This window comes from Oryzias melastigma, linkage group LG1 (assembly GCF_002922805.2).
Source record: "Oryzias melastigma strain HK-1 linkage group LG1, ASM292280v2, whole genome shotgun sequence".
NCBI lineage: Eukaryota > Metazoa > Chordata > Actinopteri > Beloniformes > Adrianichthyidae > Oryzias > Oryzias melastigma.
Window position 1 is genome coordinate 32,631,411 of NC_050512.1, and position 12,855 is coordinate 32,644,265.

General features: G+C 48.0%; 1 protein-coding gene across 2 annotated transcripts in view; it reads right to left on the reverse strand.

The window, feature by feature from the left end:
• The window catches only part of glra3 (glycine receptor, alpha 3), a 34,024-nt gene that overhangs the window by 18,639 nt on the left and 2,530 nt on the right, over positions 1-12,855 (reverse strand). For both annotated transcript variants that reach the window (XM_024290123.2, XM_024290121.2), the window contains exons 2-3: positions 6,429-6,559; positions 4,366-4,433 (exon numbers count right to left, since the gene is read on the reverse strand). In XM_024290123.2, the coding sequence (XP_024145891.1) occupies positions 4,366-4,433; positions 6,429-6,559 (199 nt within the window). The remainder of the gene's footprint in view (positions 1-4,365; positions 4,434-6,428; positions 6,560-12,855) is intronic.

Genomic DNA, 12,855 nt, shown 5'->3' on the forward strand with positions numbered 1-12,855 from the left:
ACCCACGGCGGATTAAAGGACACAAATGAGGAGCAGGGAGCTAAATCTGTTTATGCAGGAGGGAAGAGCAGAGTGAAGCGACCTGGCCCGGGGCCCTGTGCATGTGTGCATGTGCATGTGCATGTGTGCATGTGCATGTGTGCATGTGCATGTGCATGTGTGCATGTGTGCATGTGCATGTGTGCATGTGCATGTGTGTGTGTGCACAGCAGGCACTCCCACACAGACGCAGCCTCTCTCTTCCTGTGATGTAATCACAACAGAACAGGGTGGAAGCATCAGCGTGCACGAGGCGTGCACGAGCAGATTCCTCACTGTGGGAGGAGCTTCAACCTCATTCATCCTCCCAGAAACGAGGTGTTTACATACAGTAATGCTGACGGGTCTGAATATTGTTCTGCGTTGACCACGAACGCCTCACGGCGTCTGCAGCAGACACAACCCGTCACATGGTGTCAGAACCAGAACCTGACTGGTTCCATGAAGACACGCTGCACCTCTGCACCTCAGGGCGCCGTCAGCGAGAACCGGAAACAACAGTGAGGCTGACCTAAAAGCAGAACCAGAACCAGAACCTGGACTCAACCGTTCGGCGGGTCGGGTTGGTGCCGAGTTTAGAATCAGAGGATCAAAGTCGTGTTTGGATGAAACTAAACTTCAGGCTCACTAAACTCGAGAGGCATCCAGTCAAAGGATGAAGGTTTCCGTAATCCGTTCAGGTGGATCAGATTATTTAGACGGTTAAAAAGAACAAGAGATTATATCAAAGGGATTATTCTGTAATCTCTGCTCTGAGCAGCAAACATTGTTTATGTTATTAATCTGACCGATTCTCATTGATGGCAGAGCAGGGAGGATGCGTTCAGGTGAGGTCACCTGAAGGCATCACGAGGTCTTTAATAATTTAATAAGAGCAGATCAATATCTGCCATTGATATCATTCTAATCATCTCTTTTTTAATTATAGTCGAGTTTCAAAAAAGAACTTTGAGACTAAAGTCACAGATTTGAGTCCAGAAGGAGAAACTCTCAGCGTGGGATTACTAAATCTCTCCTGTAATCTGATCTAAATATGGACTCATTTACGTTACAGTTCTGTGTGTCCTCGTTAATCTGAGACAGATCTCAGCACGGAGTCGTCGGTTCTACTCCAAAGTCAAAGTGGCGGTTCCGTTCAGACCCACTTCGTCCCGTAACTCCGGGTCAAGAACCCAGCCGGCTCCAGCGCTGATGTCTGGACCAATCAGGTCGGGTTTGGTCTCAGGGTCTGGGACATCGAACGTCAGTCTGGAGTTTTTAGGTTCAGTTTCTCTGATTGGCAGATGGGCGGACCAAATTCCTGGTCCCTTTATTGTACGCTGTGGATTTTACTTAGCTCCACCCACTTTTGGAAAATGTTTTGGTGGGCGGAGCTAAACCTACATGATATCACTCAGGCTTTCCTGAGAGAACGTCAACCAAGTGAGGGGTCCAGACGGCTCCCAAAGCTGTGGTCTGACCTCCATCTGACCTCCATCTGACCTCCATCTGACCTCCATCCCTCCATCTGACCTCCATCTGACCTCCATCTGACCTCCATTTCTCCATCTGACCTCCATCCCTCCATCTGACCTCCATCTGACCTCCATCTGACCTCCATCCCTCCATCTGACCTCCATCCCTCCATCTGACCTCCATCCCTCCATCTCTCCATCTGACCTCCATCCCTCCATCTGACCTCCATCTGACCTCCATCCCTCCATCTGACCTCCATCCCTCCATCTGACCTCCATCTGACCTCCATCCCTTCATCCCTCCGTCTTGATCTTTCATGGTGTTCCAGAAGTTTATCCTTTCTTCTCCTCAGAAGTCTCTGTTATCATGCTCATATGGCAGGGTGGGGGAGGGGGGGCAGATGGTGAGAAAGGTCTTAATCCTCCTGACATATGGAGGCATGAACGTGCACGCTCTTCGCTGAGCACGGCCCTCCTCCTCAGCAGTCCCGTCTCCTCTTCCAGCCTGGCTCCGCCTGCTTCCTTCTCCATCAGAATTCCTCTCAGAGGAAAATCCTGAAGAACAATCCTTTGGGATCAACCAGAACTTTTTCTCTGCTGAGCGTCTGAGGATCAGTCAAAGCGGAAAAATGTCTCTGGAAGGATGCAGCACTTCTAACGTGCCACATCATCCATCCATCATCCATCCTGTCACGCTGTCGTCATGGTTACAGACAGACGTCAGGAAAACGACACAAACTGCTCTGAAGTCTCCAAGTTTCATCTCATCTCCACTCATCAACCATCTGAGCTCATGAGAAGGCTCTGCTGCTCATTTGAAGATCTCAGATGAAGCGCAGATTTTTCCCAGAATCCTCTCTGCTCGAGTCCCCCCCAGAATGAGACAAGTGAAGGTAAACTGTGAGTGGACCTGCAGAAAGGTCAGAGGAATCTCTTCAGAATCCTCGTCTCCTTCCTGAATCCTGGTTTCCACAGAGAATTCCTGGAAGTTGAGAGCTGGTCCTTCATCTGTGGGTGACATCAGAGAGCTTTGTTCCTCTCATGACCCTGATGGGAGCGCGCGTTTCCGTGAGTAACATGCAGAACAAACAGGGAGAGTGCAGCCCGCCGCTCCTCCTGTCACAGCCGCTAAACGTCTTTGCTGCACGTCTGCTATTCCTGTCTGCGCAGTTGTCTCCTCCCATCTTCATCTCTGTCTGCTCCTCTCCATCATCCCTCCCTCCGTCTGTCACGGGCTTTCCTCTGCAAATGAAGCTCTGTGTGCTTCTGATGGGAACATCCCATAATGCTCAGCATCTGTGGTGGAGCTGGGAAGTCTCCTAGACACGGTGGTCACCTGCTGAAAGGAACCGGCGTCCTCATCAGGAAAGATGTTCAACCACGGGGACGGGGGTTAAAGGTTCTATTAAAACTACTGGAGTAAACCCACAGTCTGAGTACGGGGAACAACAAGGTCCAATTCTAGGTTTCTGTCCATCCATCATTGATTCTCTCCATCCAGAATTTTGACTTCAGTTTTAACTACATCAGAACCGCTCTAGTTTAGAGTTTGTCTTTTCTACATCTCCTCTCCGACGTCTTTTAACAACACAAGTGTGAATGTCTGCAAAAATCAGTTCTATAGAGCTTGAACAACCAGATCTGCACGTCTGAGTTCACAGACAGGAAGAATGAGGAATTCCATCCATCCATCATCCATCCCATTATATCCATCCATCATCCATTCATCATCCATCCCATAATATCCATCCATTCATCATCCATCCATCATCCATCCCATTATATCCATCCATCATCCATTCATCATCCATCCCATAATGTCCATCCATCCATCATCCATCCATCATCCATCCAATCATCCATCATCCATCTATCATCCATCATCCATCCATCATCCATCCCATTATATCCATCCATCATCCATTCATCATCCATCCCATAATATCCATCCATCCATCATCCATCCATCATCAATCCAATCATCCATCATCCATCTATCATCCATCATCCATCCCATTATATCCATCCATCATCCATCTATCATCCATCATCCATCCAATCATCCATCATCCATCTATTATCCATCATCCATCTATTATCCATCATCCATCCAATCATCCATCATCCATCCATCATCCACCCCATAATATCCATCCATCCATCATCCATCCAATCATCCATCCCATAATATCCATCCATCTATCATCCATCCAATCATCCATCATCCATCCCATAATATCCATCCAATCATCCATCATCCAGCCCAAGCAAAGATACCCAGACTTCCCTCTCCCCAACAAGCGCCTCTGGGGGGACCCAAAGAGACGTAAAGAGCCAAGAGACGTAATCCCTCAATAATGTCCTGGATCTTTCCCGGTCATCAGGCGCTCAACTGGTCGTCCCATCCTCAGGCCTGGCTCTAGTGGGGCCCTGGTGACGCCAATCAGGGGCGATTTAACCGAATCTTTGTTTGTGCTTCTCGTGGGGGTTCTGAGCCACTCTCTGGCTCGTCACCCAGAACCAGTCTGCCGTGGAGACCCTACGGGGGCCAGAAGCCCCAGACTGCTTAGCCCTTCAGATCACAAACCCCTCCACCACGATAAGGTGGTGGTTCAGGGAGGGGGTTCTGAATTCCAACAGGTGCTGACCCGGACATCAGCTCTGCTGAGCGTAGAGCTCCACCCACAGATCTGCAGGGATCTGGATGGATTCATGTCATCCTGTCAGGGACAAAAGCATCAGAACCAGCAGCAGAGAGATGCTCACCGTTTCTCGGTAAAATCCTCAGAACAGATTTCTGAAAGCAACCTTCAAAAGTTTGAGACGCTCCCTGAAGCAAACTGCTTTGGAGGATCCAGTCCCCCTGACTTACCATGGTGGTCTCTGCGATGGAGCCAAAGCTGTTGATGAAGATGTTACAGGAGACGTTGACTGGCGGGCCTGCAGGAGGACATGGAGACACCACCGTCAGATGATAACAGTGATCAGAACGAGCAGTTACAGCTGAGCAGTGAATCCAGAGGTTCTTAGAATGATCCATGTCTCTGCTCTAGCAACACGTTCTCATTCCCAAATCGATTCGACTCCTCGTTTTTTGACGTGCTGGCTGATCCAATTAAATCAGGAGTCCAGTCGTTTTGTCGGACGTCGTGCCGAACATGGACCGAACCTCATGAACTGGACCGAACCTCAGGTCGTGGTCAGGACCAGTAACCCAACCGTAGCCTGGTCCGCGCCTGGTACGTCTGGTACTGGTGCCAATCCGCGTCCAGTACCAGATTAAAGGTTAGGGTTAGTAGGATAACCGTTCGGACCCTACCCTCCATCAGAGGGAGGGGTAATGCACACTCCATACAGCCTCACCAGGGGCAGGGCACCAGGACCACCCCATCCCAGGAAGGGAAGTGAAATAATTACAATAAGATTGATTTTAATCTAATTTGAAGGGGGGGGCATCCAATTTGGATGCCTGTCAGCTGTTCCCCGGGGAGGAGGTGGTTAGGTTTAGAGCCCACCCCCCCGGAGAAGGGATAAGTTTAGGGGTTCTGGACCGGGTTAGGATTAGAAGAACCTCCTCTGGGAGGAATGCTGATCCAGGGGGTAAAGGGCAGCCGCTCGTTGAGGTCGTTTTGGGAGAGAGTGTCCAGCCTGGTGATCCAGCTCTTCTCAGCCCTCCTCCTCTGGGCCTGGCTCCAGAGTGGAGTACACTCCAGCACCGAACCCCGGACCGACTCCCAACCACGGGCCAGGAAGTGCTGGACCAAAGTGTGGAGGGTTTTTAGTTGACCCAAAATGTTACGTTTGTGGCCGTGGAAGCGTGTGTGTAACGTCCTCCCTGTTTCCCCAACATACTTTTTGTTGCATTTCTTACAGGTGATGACGTGCACACAGTTGGAGGAGTGGACCGACGCTCTACTGGGTGATTGGAAAACCTGCTTTGTTTTGTCGTTCAGGATCCAAGGTAATTGTTTGAACTCAGGAATTTGTAGAGTCCGGATTAACAGTAGAGGGAAGTTTTGCTCTCACCAAGTGGTCTTTTTGTTTTTCTGAAATAAGTCTGAGGTTCTGTCCAAGCTGAGAATTGATAGTTGTCTTGAAGTGAGTTTTGATTTTTTTGACTAATTTGACGGATGATTCGGAGTAATTGGTCACGAATGGGATGGCAGCTGATATCTGGGGGGTTGGTTCCAGAAATGTTTTGAGGACTCCCCTGAGGAAGGTCCTGGTGTACCCTCTGCTGGACAGGGCTGAACAGAGCGTTCCTGTCGCCTGCCTGAAATCCTCCCTCTGCGTGCAGATTCTGTGGAACCTGAGCAGCTGGGACTTCACCAGGCCTGCAAACGTGTGTTTGGGGTGATAGCTGTCCTTGTGTAGGAGAGCATGTGTGTCCGTGTCTTTAAAATAAACTTTGTATCCAGGATGTTGTGTGTGGTAAATTTGGGTCCTTTAAATGTTGTAGTGTCCAAATGGATACCTGTGCGGTCCGCGTCCTGGTACTGGACTGGTACCAGTTTGCGGCCTGGAGGTTGGGTAGTGTAATAGGAGCAGCCAGCACGTCAGGACACGAGGAGTGGGGAAACAAACGTCCCTTTTTGACGAGGAGAGTCTTTAACCAAACGTCGACGTGTGACGAGTCGGGATGAGATTGTGCCGGTTCTGGAGAAACAAAACATTTCCAGAAAGGAAGTCCTCAGGAAGCTGATCTGTAATCTTTGGTAATCATCTGTTCCTCATCAAAAATGCCCAATAAGTTGTGTTCTAGAACTGATCTTTACTTAACGAACGTGAGATCAACCATTCAGGATAAAGAGGAGATGCAGCTGAACGATGAAGAAAGATTCAAAAAGAACAATGAAGAAAAGCTACAACAACAGAAACACTAAAGACTCAAACGATCAGGCTGAAATGTCCCACTACAACAGTTTAGTGAAGAACCTTTGAAGTTGGGTCTTATCCGAGCGTCGTATCCCGATGTTCTTCCCATCAGCTTGTCCAGGAAGTCCGACGGAGACATGGGGGCGTGCCGCGCCCTGCCGGCGCCATCCATCTCCTTACACCGACTCACACTGTCAACAAACACAGGCGGACGTCACACAGAAGGTTCTCCTTCATCCGGGTCCTGCCGGCACCGACGGGAGTCACCGCATCTGGACTTTCAGGACAATCTGATCACTGCTGATCCAAATCACTTCTTCAGTTTAGACCAAAGTCCAGATGCCGTCACTCAACTTCAAGACATTCATCTGAATTAAATGTTAAGATGTTGACTGTCTGGACAAAAGGAGGAAAACTAGTTCAGTTGGGCTGAAGACAAAGTCTGAGATGGTTTCAACTTTGGGACAGTCCAGGGATGTGTTCAGGAGCAAAACCAAAACGCTTTTAAAAAACAACTAGAAAAACCTTTGAACTGCACTAACGGCTGAAACTCTTGAACTTCCTGTCGCATTCACACGAATAGAAACCACAACCTGCTGGAATAACAGTAAAAACACAGAAGAAGTGGATCCAGATCAGAGCCTTGGGGACCTCCTCCTTTTTTCTGGTTTGCTTTGGACTTCCTGTAAACTTCCTGTCATTTTTAATAGATAGTTTTCAAGCTCCACCCCTTTTCCAGAACCAAAGGTCTAAAGGAGAAAAAAACGTTTTTCTCTGCAATTCTTAGAATCAGTTTATCACAGGTGTAATAAGGTTTATCAAAGGTTTATCAAAGGTTTATCAAAGGTGTATTACAGGTGTATTACAGGTGTATTACAGGTGTATTACAGGTGTACTAACAGTTTATTACTGTTTGTTACGGGTCTATAAAGTGACGTGAAATAAGCAGAATAAACAAGGCTACGATGCAGGTCAACAGCTTCAGGCCCTTCATCACTCCTCATCCTCACACCGGCGTGGACCGGTCAGGTGAGTTCATCAGCGGCTGGTCGTCGCTCATCATTGACGCTCGTTTCCACTTCATTACCGACTCGTCTTTGATCACATGACTCTGGCAGGTTAACCACGACACTCAGACGGCTGGCATTTAGATGCTGCGCAGACGCGTCTGTGTCTTCTGGGGTGGAAGCGTCTAAATGTCAGAGCTCGTCCCCCCGAGTGTCCGTCAGCCGGGATGAGCGGGACCCTCATCAGCCGTCCTGTCAGCTGCTCTCAGCAGGAAGTGCGTTCAGAGCTGAAGGAGCGAACGCGACAGCTCGGGCGGCCGTTTAGGATCCCGCCGTCAGCGGCGAGGAGAACGTCAGAGGTCATCACACCGAACGTGTCGATGCGTGAGCTCCTTCGTTTATCGGCTTTTAATCCGCGTCAGAGGAGCTACGGAGAGCTGGAGGGACAAAAGACGAACCGGATCTCAGACTGGAAATCAAGAGTTTAAACTTATTTACAGAATCAGAGACATACGGACAGGAAACACCTGCAGTCACCTGATCTCACTGTAAATAGTGAAACACTGGATCACAAAAGTTCTGTAATTTGTTACATTTAAAATGATCTGTTTTTATCTAATTACATTTTTAGTTGAGTAAACTATCAACTCAAAATTTTAATTTAATGTAAACTAATAATTTTTAATGACAGAGCGTTTGGAAATCGATCCAATGTTTCACTTTTACAGTCACACACATTCAGGCACTGAGAGCAGCAGAGCAGTGGGCGGAGCTAACAGCACGTTGTGTGTGGGGGGGGGGGGGGGGGTTGGTGTCTCTTCAACCCATGAGCAGCAGAGCAGGAATCAAACCTGCAAACTGCAGAACGTTAGAGGATCACCTGCACAGAAACGTTTTTCCTTCAGGAGTTTTTGCTCATGCAGGAACCAGCAGAACCTGCAGGACCCCCAGACCGGACCCTGAGGGACGCCAGATCCACCTTTTGTTGGATTCTCCTGTCGTCTTCATCCTGATCCTCCCCAGTTCCTCAGAGGATGACTCCGCCCCCCACATCACCTGAACATCTCCACCTTTTCTTTGGTCGTCTGCTAGAAATCATTTTATTTCTATTTGTTCCTTATTTTCATTATTTTAACCAATTAAAAAAAAAATATTACAAATATCTCAGTTCTAATATTCATAAAGTACTCAAACATCTGGAATCTAAAACAATAAACTTCACTTTTCTCACTAAAGGCTTTTAAATAAATGATTATCTGGAAGTGAATTTCTTCTTTAAGAAACATTTTGGATAAAACCTGCAGCAGTTCTGATCCACATTGTGGTTTTTATTCCCATAAACGGAAATTCTGCTTCATGTCTGCAGAGATCCAGATCTACAGAATCACAATTGATCCAGGAAAACAGGAATATTGACCCGTCTGAGGGTAACCAGCTGAGGGGCGTGTCTTCCGCTGGTCGTCTGTTTCTCGCCGCTCAGCTGTCTCCCTCAAGAATCCATCAGATTACAAACATCAGATCTGAGGATCTGACAGAAGTATCAAACCCTCTCAGGTTACGCAACACGCGGCGTGAAGAGACCAGGACGGTTCTCCTGCATCTGGAGACCGCCGCTGATCACGCCGCTTACATGAGCCCCCCATCACAGCATCCCTCCAGAGCGCCGTCTGCGACCACGAGACAAAAAACAACAACCGTTTATCACAAACAGGCCTCCAGCACCGGAGACCGCGAGAACGCCTCCGATGACATCATCAGAACCCGACCCGAGAGCCCCCACATGCAAAAACCAGAATCATCACAACAGTCCAGATTCATCAGATAGTCCAGAACCAGCAGAACCATCCAGTTATTAGAACTGTCCAAAGTCAGCCGAACCGTCCATGATCATAAGAACTGTTCAGACTCATTATAACAGTCCAGTATCTTCAGAACCATTCAGAATCCATCAGAACCATCCAGAACCATCAGAAGGTCATTCGATGGGCACTAGGACAGTTTTTCCTTCTACAAGTGAAAGTCGTCTGTCATTTTCTTCCGTGCTGCCTTCGAATCATCAGGTGAGACAGTCCTCAGGTGTGACCGTCCTCAGGTGTGACAGTCCTCAGGTGTGACCGTCCTCAGGTGAGACAGTCCTCAGGTGTGACCGTCCTCAGGTGTGACCGTCCTCAGGTGTGACCGTCCTCAGGTGAGACAGTCCTCAGGTGAGACAGTCCTCAGGTGAGACAGTCCTCAGGTGTGACCGTCCTCAGGTGTGACAGTCCTCAGGTGTGACAGTCCTCAGGTGAGACCGTCCTCAGGTGTTTGTCAACAACAATCTCTTTGCAGAAATGCAAACGATGTTTACAAACGACAGAAGAGACATCCTGTGCTGTGTGATGAGAACCAAAAGCTTTAACTCAGACATCAGACACGTTGAAATATTGGCTAACCCGCCGTTCACCAGACGCTGGAAAGCCGGAGGGGCCTTGAACGCATCACTCCTGAATACTGAGGCTTCAGAAAAGCTTCGTTTGTCACATCAGACTCGCTCCGGGCGCCAATATGGAGCAGCGGGGTCGAGTCCCGCCTCCAGCCAAACATCCACTTAGACCCCCCCCCACCCCCCCTGTACACTGAACTTAAGCTGCTGTTTGGTACAACACACTGCTGCAGCGATACACAACACAAAGGGCTGCAGAGGTCAGGCTGGACCACAGAAACACGTCTGCAGAGGAAGCAGGCTCTCAGAACCATCAGAACCATCAGAACCATCAGAACCCTTACAGATCCTACACCCCCACAGCCTAAGCTGAATTTAAAAGATGTAAACAATAAACTCACAAAACTGTCAGAAAGAAAAGTAGGACAAAAACTGATATCTAACGTTGAACTAATTAGGTTAAAACACTAAAGAGGTTTGAACAAATGTTGAGGATGGATTTTAAAAACACTAAAGAATGATCCAAATGTTCAGATGTGCGTTTGCCGCGTCTCTTTAGACGTCTGTCAAATTTACTGCTCGACGCCTTGGCGCTCCTGCTGCAGAGCAACCGCCGGAGCTGTTCTGGAATTCGTTCGCTGTCACGTCATGGATGATGATGAGTACTTCACATGTTTTGGAGAGCTCTTCAGAGGCGCCGGCATGCACATCGCGGTGTTTGTTTTCACCAGTCTCTGGTTCTGTGTGCTTCACTCCTGCAGTGAGAGCTGAGGACCGTTTCAACGTTACCTCAGTCGGTGGTCCACTTTGAGCTTTAACCTTCCACACCTGAGGCGCCACCAGTGATGCTTAAACACAAAATATTTAACGTACGGTAACTTTGTTTTGAAGGAGAAAAGCGGCTCACCACTGGAGCTCCGGAGTTAAAGGGTTAACTGAAGGCTAGCTCTGAAGCTACGATCACACCGGAAACTTGAATGAATGAATGAATGAATGAATGAATGAATGAATGAATGAATGAAATGGTTTATTTCAAGCAATCAGGAATAATACATGAAAAAAATAACATCACATTGAATCACAAGTAAATCGCTTGAAAGGGAGGAAGTGAACTTATATAATCCCATCCCGACTCGACCATTTTCTCCACATGAATTATCAATATCCGGTTCAGGACTTAATATCAAATATTTCTACTCTACAATAATAAATTTAGGTTAGGAAGAGTCATTAAGATCAGTGATGTAATCAAGTTTCAAAACATCCACAGATAAATAATTTAGATTAATCAGTCACAATAATCTAATATTCTCATTGAAAAAATACACTTTGTGCAGATTGTTTTCATCAAAGAATTATTATAATTATACAAAAAGTAATAATTTAAAAAGAAATAAGATCAGTAGTTTGAGCAGAATCAGTGCTACATCACAGTTAGGAGCAGTTTAAGGCCACGTAATCGTTCTTCATTGTTATGACTGAGAGACTGTGAAGGTCTCATTTCAAGGGAATTGTGCTCCAAGTTCTGCTGCTCAGAACCGGGTCAGAGTTCACCTTCAACGGTCTTTAGAGTTCACATTTCACATTTTGCTTGAATTAAAGGGTCAGACTGCGTAATCTCACAGTTCTCAAAGTCTTTCATGGATTTTATTTCCAGAGGCTTCGTCTGGTCCGGTGGTCCGAGTGGTTTCACAAAGATTCTGGAGTTCTGGATCCATGTTGAATGGATCTGTTTCCTCTTGAGAAGGAGCCTCGCGTGCTTCTCCAGCTCAGCGTGATATTTGGATAAATGATGGTTAAGATGCACCGTAGACCCCTTCAGGTGTTCTCGTTGTTTCATCAGAGCTATCTTGTGCTTTCGATTCACAGACCTGATCAGGATCGCTGGTTTATCCGTATTCTTTCTCCGAGGAAGCGGATGACAGACCTCAACAGTGTTTAGGTCCAAGGAAATCCCTTTGGACGCAAGAAATTCTCCAACTTGATTCTCCACAGTCGGGTTAGCATCCGTCACAGCTCCGTTAGCATCCGTGCTAGCGCTGGTAGCACCAGGCTGCACCCGGGGTTGTAGTTGAAGTCCCGTGAGAATCACATTATTCATCCGTGCCTGTTGATCCATGTCATGCATTCTGTCATCTGGACCCATAAGACAGTACGCTGAACTTCTTTTTTCCATGATTGTCGATCTTTACTGGTGTCCACTGACAGACATGAAGTCTTGTTCACCTTCTTCATGGAAGGGCTAACACCTAAATGTAAGGATGGGGTCATCTGGACCCTATAAGAGAGTATGAGGGTTACTTGTGTAGTTCTAAGATCGTGTGTTATTTTGCTGTCGCTGGAAATGTCCCCGGTGTTAAAGGGTTAACTATAGAGGAGGGAGTTAAATTAAAACTGGGGGATTATAAACCCATGATGCTAGAGCGATCTCGTGCGCCATAACGGTACTCGTGACGGATCTCCGGGCTGCCAGGCAGCTAACCGCCGGCGGGCAAGCAGAGCGGGCTCCACTACCCAGAGACCCGCAGCCTGGACAGCAGCGCTCGCCATCAGCTCTGCTGGAGCCTGAGGAGTGGAGCTCACTAGCTCGCTAAGCTACCACCGGCCGGCTAGCTAGCGTAGGCGTCCATCCAGGTCAAGGAGCTCTGTGACGGGCTGACGATCTATCCAGGATGTATCCCGCCGTCATCCAACTGGGACATTCTCCGGGAAGCTAGCAGCCCCCGCGGGCTGATAAATGGATGGGAGGTCAGGACGACAATCCTCAAATCAGGCCGCCATCTTGAATGTTTACTTCTACTCTTTGATCTAGTCACTGAAAATGTCACATGCTCAAAGCTGAGTCCCTGATTGGTTGACGAGTCGCGTCAAACTCGCTGCTGAAATTGCGCCGCGGCAATTCGTGTCTTTACATTGAAACTTGACGCCTCCGCCGTGCCGGCCGCGTTCGGTGTGAACGCCTCATCAGGGAGGCAGGCAGAGCGGGGGAGGTGTGGTCTGGACCTGTGGTTGACTGTGAGGTTAGCTCGCGGTAACTAAAGGATCTTCTTATTATTGT